Source organism: Sander lucioperca, chromosome 4 (genome assembly GCF_008315115.2).
Source record: "Sander lucioperca isolate FBNREF2018 chromosome 4, SLUC_FBN_1.2, whole genome shotgun sequence".
NCBI lineage: Eukaryota > Metazoa > Chordata > Actinopteri > Perciformes > Percidae > Sander > Sander lucioperca.
In genome coordinates this window covers 31210612-31221604 of record NC_050176.1, presented here as the reverse complement: position 1 = coordinate 31221604, position 10993 = coordinate 31210612, and the positions used below count along the sequence as shown (strand labels likewise).

The 10993-nt window shown below is 38.0% G+C and overlaps 1 protein-coding gene and 1 long non-coding RNA gene across 3 annotated transcripts in view; both read left to right on the top strand.

Annotated features, from left to right (window-relative positions):
* Positions 1-787: 787 nt before the first annotated feature.
* Positions 788-10993, top strand: part of LOC116034194 (PRELI domain-containing protein 1, mitochondrial-like) — a 19317-nt gene continuing 9111 nt past the window's right edge. Inside the window, exons 1-6 of one of the 2 annotated variants that reach the window (XM_036000057.1) lie at positions 788-945; positions 2117-2323; positions 3629-3854; positions 5293-5406; positions 6351-6429; positions 9675-9700. In XM_036000057.1, the coding sequence (XP_035855950.1) occupies positions 2232-2323; positions 3629-3854; positions 5293-5406; positions 6351-6429; positions 9675-9700 (537 nt within the window). In that variant the 5' untranslated portion in view covers positions 788-945; positions 2117-2231. The remainder of the gene's footprint in view (positions 946-2116; positions 2324-3628; positions 3855-5292; positions 5407-6350; positions 6430-9674; positions 9701-10993) is intronic. The other variant, XM_031276741.2, reaches the window with a different exon arrangement.
* The window catches only part of LOC118494814, a 2501-nt gene continuing 1214 nt past the window's right edge, over positions 9707-10993 (top strand). Inside the window, exon 1 of the long non-coding RNA XR_004897011.1 lies at positions 9707-10993. This exon is cut by the window's right edge and continues 456 nt beyond it. This is a non-coding gene — a long non-coding RNA (uncharacterized LOC118494814).

Genomic DNA, 10993 nt, shown 5'->3' with positions numbered 1-10993 from the left:
ATTCTACTGCGACACCTGCTGGATCGGAAGAGAATAGTGACATGAAGTGATTTATTTTTCTATTCCTTTCTTCTACTATTTGTAGTTTGTAAAACTCATTGACTCATTCTCAGAGTGACAGAAACATGCGGTGTGAGAAGAGTGTCAGAAGCAGTGAAATCTCTCAAGTCACTCAGGTTTATTGACAAGGTTCAAGGTTCTTTATTAATTAATCATGTGCACAACAATCAAAGAATTCATTCTATTTCTATGCTCCAGACTGCTAGCTAAACTCTCCGCACAAATCCATTGTTTTCATCAGCATATAATAGGGCTAAAATGTAAACAAATAAAATATCAATTAAGTAGCCTAATACATTTGTGTAGACGGTATTGCAAATGAATAAAACTAAATGTAAAAGCAGAACAGTTTGTGGCTGGGGTAATTTGCGTCTTAAATTGATAGTCTTTTTTGTCTTTCTTCCTGTAGGCCTACCGCTGGATGCAGAGGTCCCCTATGGATGCAAGAGAGCTCCTTTTATCAATAATTTTATGTTTTCTGGTGTTTATGCCCAATTATGTCCACTAGATTTCGAAAACCACAAGGATGATAATGAACGTGTACATTTTCATTTTTTATTTATTTTGTTCGTCCATTCACTTAGTGTATTTCTATGGTCAGTTTCTATGGGTCCATTGTCAATTTAAAGCAAGCAATACGGTACCGCGGGTTTCATGCTAGCCAGATTCTTCAAGAAGTCATGATGTTGCACACTCCGGTACAGGAGGTGGCGGCATTAAACGATTAAGAAGACCAACTAACGTTAGAACAGTCCCTCCAGTACTGCCTGTTCTGTCGCATGTAGGGTCGTGGATGCAATTAGCTGACGTTTGGGCTAAATGCACAACAAACAGGCACTCTGTGGATATTTATTAGCCTAATATTTCATTCACAGTGACTTTCAGGTAAGACTTCTCTTGTTTCTCGATAGCCAGGAGCGGTTGAAAGTTCAGTTAACGTTACCCTCCGCTAAGTGTTAGGCTAGCTAGCTAGCTAGCTAAACTTAATCAACCGTGGTTGAGTTATGGTAAGCTAGCTGTCAAATCTTCAACACAGACTGTCATGATCGAGCTGTAAAATAACAAATATACGGACTGTCATTCAATCTCACTAGCACCGTTCGATATAAAACTACCATAAAACTATAGTATTTTAAATCGGTTTTTAGTAGTTAGCTAACGTTAGCTGTTAGATGGCCAAGGAACTAACATGTTAGCAGTCACATTAGCCTCCGAGCTGAGAACAAGCCATTACCTCAGCTACTGTACAGTGCAATGTAAAGCCATAAATCAAGGTGACATGTGTACAGATTACAGATGACGCAAAGGATGCTTATGTAATCTGTTTTAAGTTAAAGGATATTTAACTCTACGTAACATAATAACAGATCCCCTTTTATTTAATTAGAACAACTCACAGAACACTGTAGGAGCAAATACATGATTGTGCAGGATAAATAAAAAGACAATAAAAGAAGCAAACATGTATTAACAGTTATTATATACAGACAAGTAGGTATGAAAAAATATGTATATAGACAACAATTGACAACAAACATGCAGCATCTACCATACAAGTCAATCGTCACTGTATATACAGGGTAGTAGTGTGGTTGGCACTGTATATACAGTTAGTGCAAGACTGCATGGGTGTGTAGAGAATGCCAAAATAATGATGTATCGGTAATGTAATAAGTTATTCTATATAGAGAGGTAGTTTTATACATCTATTGATGGATATGGAGCAGGAGTGTGAAATATGAATATAATCCTCTGTCATGGTATGAATAATTTATTACCTGTTTCTGGCTAACCCAGCAAATTAGATGTATGCCAAATAAATGTACACAATAAAATTGAAACAAAAATCATATTAAAATCGAATACTGCTTTAAAGCTGTCCTGCTCATTGATATGCAACATTGACTACAGTAGCCTAATATATCAAGAGATACTGAGAGGATAGCTACCACGGTAAAACAGAAAAATTCTGACGATTGACAAATTTATATCAGCAATTACTAAACAATATCAAAACAATATCCCTTCGTTGTCCAACAATTTTGTTTCTTTCCAGGACTGTGCCAGATTCTGGATGGAGTCAGCACCGACGTTTTTATTGTCTTGTGTAGCCGCAGCCAGGGACCTCAGGGTTCGGGATTCAGGCCATCCTGTACATCAGCGAGAGAAGAATGGTCAAGTATTTCTGTAATAACACAGACATCAGGAGTACGTGGGACCATGTTGTCTCTGCTTTTTGGCAGAGGTACCCAAACCCATTCAGGTATTGTAATATTTTCATGGTCAGTATTTTCATCAGGGATGCTTATTGTAAAGCATGTGGTGGGTGTCAGAAGGCAACAACGCCTTTTAAGATATTGTATTTTGTAGTGGCACAGTGCCTGGAATGAAAACAATAACCCACAATCATACTTGCTCAACTTTGTCTAGATATGAGTGACTAGAAGAAAAAGACAAAACAAGACTACAGTACAGTGGGAACATTTTGTTTGTTTTTAGTAACTGCTTACAATGAGATTCTTTTTTGTCATTTGCAACCAACATCATGAGAAATATCATGGGAAGTTGAAAAAGGCGGTTGCGCTTCAACAATGGAGATTCTTGGTGGAGTGCTAAACCCACAATCCATGTTCCAAAAAGTAAAGAAGTAGGACAAAATACTGTCATTGCACTTTTTTAATTGTTCTCACATCGCAATAAATCAACGCTGAGATGTGCTACCTTTTCTTCACTTTTTATATTATGGGAAGTGTTTACATTTTCAGATTAGTATTGATGGATTACGGCTGTCACAGTATCACATTTTCACTATGCAGTTTAAACGGCAAATCACATCTTTATAATATAAATCCCTCAGTAGAGGACCTTTGGGATAAAGAGAAGTTGTTGGAGTGTTTGTAGCCCTGCAGGAATCTTGTCATCATATTGAGTTATTAGGATGGGGTGTATCGTTGAATCCTACAATACAATTCAGGTGAACCTACAACTAAAGAGCCCGCAGTCACAATTAAAATAGTGAACTGAGAAAACAATAGTTATAGTATAATAATAGAGAAGTAAAGTTTAGCATAGTCATAGTTGTGTGGTTAATTGGTTATACTCGCGTTATGACTTGACCTAACAACAGCTTGAGGAATCTTTGCTCTATATTATCTCACAAACACATCACAATGTCATTTTGTGCTCAAAAAGATGCACCAGGACACACAGAAAACATACATACATTTTCTTTTAATTGACTGTTTGGAAGTGGACCCCTGTTTTAACCAGAACTGAAATGAACCACAAACAGATATGAAACCCTAAAGTTAAAGATAAGTAAGTTTCCCACTTCATTTGTCTATCCCAGACTGCTGAGGCCTCATATAAACATAAACTAAACTTAAAAATGTATTTTTGCAGAAGATAGGACTGCTGATTTTGTGTCCCATCACTTACACAGAGGGACGGGATCTCTCATTGGCCAGTATGAACAGGAGGAACGATTAATTCAGTGTTTATATGGGCACCTGACTATTTTAAGACAGACCTAATGACACACATGGCTGTGTGTTTTTGTATCCTTCAGCACCCATGTTCTCACGGAGGACGTTGTGTACCGCGAAGTGACTGCGGACCACCGGCTCCTCTCCAGACGCCTCCTGACGAAGACCAATCGGCTGCCTCGCTGGGCGGAGCGGCTCTTCCCCACCGGCATGTCTCGCTTGGTGTACATCATCGAGGACTCCATCGTGGACCCTGTCAACAGGAGCCTGACCACCTACACCTGGAACCTCAACCACACAACTCTCATGGTGAGCTGTCTGATTCTCTGTGGTTGCTTTTTGTGTAGCATTTCCCTTTCTTTGTTATGAACCTTTTTTTACAGCAATTTCCCCATAAGTCTTTGAAAAATGTTAGCATGTTAGCAAGTTTTCATCTACCGGTATGTCTCACTGACCTTGTGTACTCAGCCTACACTACTGAGATAAATCTCTAATATTCACTTGCCTGGAGCATTTTTTTGTCTGCCTGAGTTTCTTAAGGTGGCTACAATGAATATTTTTATAACAACAATGTATCTCAATATAAAGCTCCCCTTAGCTTTATGGAGCTTTATATTGAGTTTCAGATAATTGTTTAGCTGTCTGCAACTTTACTGTTTTGATGCACTCTCACCGCTCTTATAGCTAAAAAGCTCTAATAAACCCACTGTACACTACTTGGTTAGCACCAAACGGCAGATGGACACAGTTGGAGCCAAGATGGTGAACATAGTGGAGCACTTAGCAGCTAAAGGGTCTATTATATATAGTTGGTAGAGACTAAGCTAAAAGAGAGAGAATATTGGTCAGAAACACAACTCCAAATGAATGATAATGTTGCTCCGTAATTACTGGATGTGTAGATAAGCAACTGTTTGCTAACAATTTCATTATTTAAACTTGAAAGGTAATGATATATCAGTGTTGTGTTCACAACTGCCCCCGAGTGGTCAAAAAAAAATGTTTTTGCTGACCTCCAGTGGTTAAAGTTACCACATTGCTTCAGTGATATAGGAGAGTACTGACATCTGACATCACTGTTAGATGTCATTACAGCTGCAGTATTGCATACTTTTTACCACACTCAACAGTTCTGCAGTGTGTTAAGTTCTAGCAAAAGCTGATTTATACAAGAATCCAGATTTGTATTTTCTACAATTCAAAATCAATTCACAAGTTCAAAAAAATAAGATCTTGTTCATTTGTTCAGTATGTTGGCAAAGTAGAAGAGCCTGAACTCTGTGCCATGACTGCGCAGTGCAGTCAGGTGTAGCTGCTAACCCCAGAAGGGAGGAGGGAATATTAATTCAACCAGCCTTATCTTCAAAGGAGGCGAGCGTTTGAACGCACTTCAGATGTAATGATCTCCCAGGGAAGAAGGTCCTTGACACAACTTGTACATTATGCAGCTTTAATGTGTGCTTATTTTCACACTCTCACTGCTGTACACTGTACGCTAATGCAGGATGGATTTATGCTACTCGTGTTTTTAATCTACTGCAGCATGAAACACAACCGGAAATTAAGCCAACTAACTGGTTGTGATCAAAGAAATTGTCTGATCCGAGCATCCAATTCAAATTGTAAATCAGCTCTTAAGCCCCTGTGTGTCAAAAACTAGACAATAAAAAAAAAGACAAATTAAAAGCGTTCCACAGCTTTGTCCTTTACCTCAACCTGCTGTCACTTTTCTCTTTCCCCATGTTAGTCGGTTGAAGAGCGTTGTATTTTCCAAGACTCTGTGGAGCAGCCAGCCAGCACCAAGCTGAAACGGGAGGCGTGGATATCCTCAAACGTTTATGGCTTCTCCAGACCTATTCAGGTACTTTTAACTAGGGATGTCCAGATCCGATCACGTGATCGGAAATCGGGCCCGATCACGTGGTTTCAGACTCGATCGGAATCGGACATTACCTCCCGATCAGGACTCGGATATATATGTATATATTTTCTCATTATTTTTTAACACATCTATAGTTATGCGGTGGCACAGAGTTAGACCCTTTTGACTCCACACAGAAAAAGCAACGCGTGCAGCATGACATCACTTTGTTGCAGAGACGCTATTGGTTAAATGCCGGCAAAGTAGAACACGGAAGCAGCTTGAAGCGGAAAGCGCGAGTATGTCTGCGGTCTGGAGGTATTATAAAGTTTAATTATTATAGAAGTATCGGATCGGGACTCGGTATCGGTAGATACTGAAAATCAAATGACTCGGACTCGGACTCGAGGGCAAAAAAACCTGATCGGGACATCCCTACTTTTAACCTTTTTGCGCAATAAGTAGTTACCCATGCTTGACTCAACATGTTCAACTATTCTATATTCTATTCAATGTAATGTAATTTTTTTTTTTTTTTTATCATAGTCTTTTTTTTTTTTTTTTTCTTTGAAAATAGCCATCATGATCTTTACATAAGACAGCTATGAATTCATCAGCATAGAGGTGTAATAGCAGTAATATAGTAGCAGCAAAGCACACTATTTCCAAGGCCTTATTTTGATTTGTAGGTCAGAGAATGGGCAGTAGAGACCTGGGAGCCTGTGTGCAAATGCCAAAATAAAGAAGTGGGAGATGTGAGGGGAGAAGTGAAAACAGTGCCAAAAATATGTCAGCCTAAAATTGTTACTATTACTGTAGATGTGGAAGATGCCAGGCTTGCTTTGATATCCCCAGAGAAAATGAGAGAGAGGACTGTTAGCTAAGTGTTGTTCTTTAGCTGTCTCCCCCAATGTAAAGCCATTTCCTGTTCTGTCTTTTCCCAGGAGTTTGGATTGGCCCGATTCAAAAGTAACCAGGTGAAGGCCATGAAAGGGCTGGAATACGCACTGTCCAACTTACAGGGTACGTACACTTCACCAGCAGAAACAGCAGAAAAGTGCAAGAGAAAAGGGAAGAGGGAAACCGTTTATTTTTAATAGTTGCTATTTCTGGAGAGGAGAAACTCATATGAGAAGTAGGGCTTTCTTTCCTCAGAACATTAGATGCGACACATTGTACACTATTTAAAAAAACAACTTATTTATGTTTTAATTTATGCAATTTCTATACTTTGGATACATGGATAAACATCTTCATGATGTGTTTTCATGAATCCGGTGAGTGTAAAAACACAAGTGGCTTGCCCCAGACATTCAAATGTTAATGTTTACCCTTCCAAGTTTGAAGCAATAATTACTCTGCCATTGGAAAGTTGTCAGCATTGCATAGACATTTACCCCGAAACAGGTTAATTTAAGCAGCCTAAAGGCCCTTGTTGCTGCTTAGAAATATACCAAAGAAATACTGTGGCTGCAGAGGTATATGAAACCATGGCAACTACAGTGACAAACAGCTTGGACTTCTGAATTTAGACTCAGACCAAAGATTTAGGCAGTCACTGCATAAACAAAATACTGCGGAGCAGGCCATATGAAAGACACTTAAAAAAGAAAGCCTGGGGTGGCCTCTAGCTCACCCAGTAAGAGTGTTCGCCCCATGTTGGCTGAGTCCTGAGTCCAGCGGCGCAGGGTTCGAATCCGACCTGCTGCCCTTTGCTGCATGTCATCCCCCATCTCTCTCCCCCTTTCATATCTATCCACTTTCGAATAAAGGGAAAAGCCCCCAAAAAAAATCCTTAAAAAAGAAGGCCTTTCCCCCGAGAGACTAAAAGGGGAACGGCTTCAATAACCTGATAACATAAACACCAAAAGACTTTAGGCCAATTAAAGGTGCTGTCTATAAAAAATATGGGTGTTCACTAAGAAATACTGGCAGCTGTCTAAAACTACAGTATCTGCAAAAATGTGTGTCATCCATCACAAATAGGGCTGAAACTAACGATTCTTTTAATTATTGATTCAATGGTAATATATTATTGATTTAATTGATTGTTTGGTACATTAAATGTCAAAAAGTAGTTTTAAAAAATCGCTCATACTTCCCTAAACCCAGGTCGACACATTCTAATCTCTTGTTTTGTCCAACCAATGGTCCAAAACACAAAGATATTTAGTTTAATATGATAGAAGACAAAGTTAACCAGAAAATATTCACAATTGAGGAGGTGCAAGATGTGAATTTTTTTTATTTATTTATTTTTTTTAAATGACTTAAATCCAGCTCTAATCACAACTCTTTATTTGTCATGAGCAAATAATTTATCCTTCATCAGAATCTGAAAAATAAAAAATTTTAGAGACAGTTTTTGTCTGACTTTAATAATTTTTTTGTTTTTTTTAACCTTTATTCATCCAGGTAAGTTGATTAAGATTCTCATTTGTCACATTCACACAGTTACACATTCATACCTGGAAGCTGCCCAGTACAACCACAGTCTGATCTGCTGGTCACTGAGCAGCTCCACTGGAGCAGTATTTTTAAAATCTTTTATATATATATTAGGGCTGTCAGCATTAACGCGTTAATCGCGATGCAATTAAGGGCCGTGCATAACGCGTTAATTTTTTTTAATCGCATGCCGGCATTTATTAATTTATTTTACACTTCACTCGGCTTTGCGTCGTGCCTAACAGGCTACTATTTTGACCCTTTGCAGCACCGTTACTTATCATCAAGCTGCCATACTTCCTCGTAACACATCCTGCTGCTGCAGGCTGCAGGCATGATGGAGAAACACAGCAGCAATAACTCTGAATGGAGCTTTTTATTTTCCAAAACTCCCGGACGGCTCGTAGACAAGTCGAAAGCCATACGCACATTGTGTAAAGCCGAATTAAAATATCACTGAAGCACGTCAAGCTTGAGCTACCACCTACGGAGCTAAGCATAGTAGTACAGTTAACGTGATGCTATCCGCTAGCATGCTACCCACTCAGGCAAAGCAGTATTTTAGAGAGTGCTACTTGCCGACCTGTGGATGAAACCAAATCCCAAAAAATTACTACAGCTCTTGTGAAACGGGTGGCAACTAACTGCAGACCTGTCAGCATCGTAGAGGACTCGCGTCTTAAAGACGTACTACAGCATTGCCGACGAGGGGGACAGCAGCCCCACTCACAGCCTGTATGTCACGGAGAAAGCAGCCACAGTGGAACTGCTGCAAGGTGCTGCAAACGCTGTCTCATTAACCGGTGATCACTGGACATCAGTGAGTAATCAAAATTATTTAGGAGTTACTAAACACTATATTGACTCTGGTAAGGATAGGGTTTTTTAGTTAGGTACTTGGAGGAATTGTTCAATAATGACAGATTCACACATTTTTCTTTTGTTTACACAGTAAATAAATAATTACAAATCTTAAAATCAAGTTCATAAAGTAACGTTCTTTGCATTCATTTGATTCCCAATCAAGATACACTGGTAAGAATTGCTTTTGATTGTTAATATGTACTTAAAAACTGTTCTGAAATGCAAAATAATAGAATTTTAATCATGTGATAAAATATGCGATTAATCACGGTTAACTATAGAAATTCAGCGATTAATCGCGATTAAAAAAGATTTAAAATAACGCGTTAAAAAAATAACGCAGATTAATCCATTCCATATTGACGTTTGACCCGGAGCCGTTCTAGCCACCATTCGACTGTAAAATGAAGGAGGGAGACGAGAATGTCCTGCCTGGATCATGGATTGGAACATTTACTTAAACTACTTTCTTAAAAAGTATCGGTCCAGGCACTGTTAATTATGTATGCGATTAATTTTGATTAATTAATCACAGAGTATGTAATTAATTAAATTTTTTTAATCGATTGACAGCCCTAATATATATATATTAGGGCTGTCAATCGATATATATATATATATATATATATATATATATATATATATATATATATATATATAATATATATATATATATATATATATATATATATATATATATATATATATATATATATATATATATACAAACATGAATTTTTGAAAAGTAAATTTTAATGATCAGAGAGGTTATTTTAAAATGATAGGAAGCCCTTAGATGGAGAGGTAGTGCCTTGTTTGGCACTAGGCTCTGATGAGTGAGGTTTGTATTGTGCTACAAACTGTGTGTTGTGCTGATGCAGCGTACTGTTGTCTGAAAGGGCATTCTCCCATTGTTGTGATTCTGTCCCACTGCCCCTTTGTTGATGGCACTGCAGGGATTGGGATCAGGCTAAACGTTATGGTAAGTATGTAAGCAGTGGGGCATCCACCTGCCATCCCAGGCCTTGCCCAGGGTTGTCACAGGATGCCATATATGAGCCTCACACAGTAGATAGTGTAGCTGTGGTAGTGACTCTCTCCCCTTGTGTTGTTTATGCAGATACACACTGTATTTGTCCCCGAAACTCTGAGTAAAAGTGACTCAAAGGTTGATCTAGTATTGAAGTAGATAGTGTTTAGATAGTTTAGTTGACCCTACTGTCAGATGTGAGACTGAACCCTATAATCGATTGTTGTGTTTGTTGTTTTCCAGTGTTTTAAATCACAAACTCTAAACTTGACTTGATGTTTGAAAAACTTATAAAAAAAGAATCTGTCCGTTCATTTAATATTGTAATATTATTTTATACATGCAGCTATGAGTATAAAGTTTTGATTTGCTCTCTTGTTTTGTACTTTAGAGATAAAAAAAAGTCACACATTACATTTACAATGAACAAATCATATGTTATACACATAGACTGTTTAAACAGTAGAGGCAAAATCTACGGAAGCCCTGGGAGGCAAGTGAGAAAAAATATCAATTTTCTAAGTCTGATTTAAATTATTTTTTCTCCTGTGTTTATGACTTAGGACAGGTGAATAAAAAAATGTGTCTATTTTCGCTCAGCTGACAAGCGCAAGGCCTCAGTATGGAAAAGCTCATTGAGTTTTACTTTGACCTGGGCATTAAGCTGATATACTGCTCAATGGGCATATTTAAACTCTGTGTTTAAGTTCTATGATTTATATTTCTTATGTATGACAAGATAATGTGCAATGTCAGAGGTGTCGCATGTGGTGGTGAACCAACAGAGAATTATCAGAGAAGAACAAGTAAGTTGTATCAAATAAGAAAAAAAACTAATGTTCTTTATTAGACAGTTAACAAACAGCTATACCTAATTAAACCTAATTAGACACCATACACCTAAACAAATATTTTATGAAATATTGATTAAAAAACACGCTACTTTTGCTAAAAGAAAGTTGGAAAAGAGGCTATGATGAGCCCTGGTAACCGGACATCTCCTTCATTAAAAAAAAAAAAAAAACAGAATATTGAGCCAGTCTGATGTGTGTAGGGGTCTGTATGGTTATACTGTAGCAGCTTGTGTTTTCAGGCGATTTAATGCCAATGCTTGCATGGCACAGATTAAAAACCCACAGGTCTGTTTTTTTTTTTTTTCTCCCTTGTCTCTTAGAGCTTCTGTAGAACCTTTTGTAACTTTGAAAATTACTGCAGTTTGCCATTGTATGGCAGTATAGTCAATGA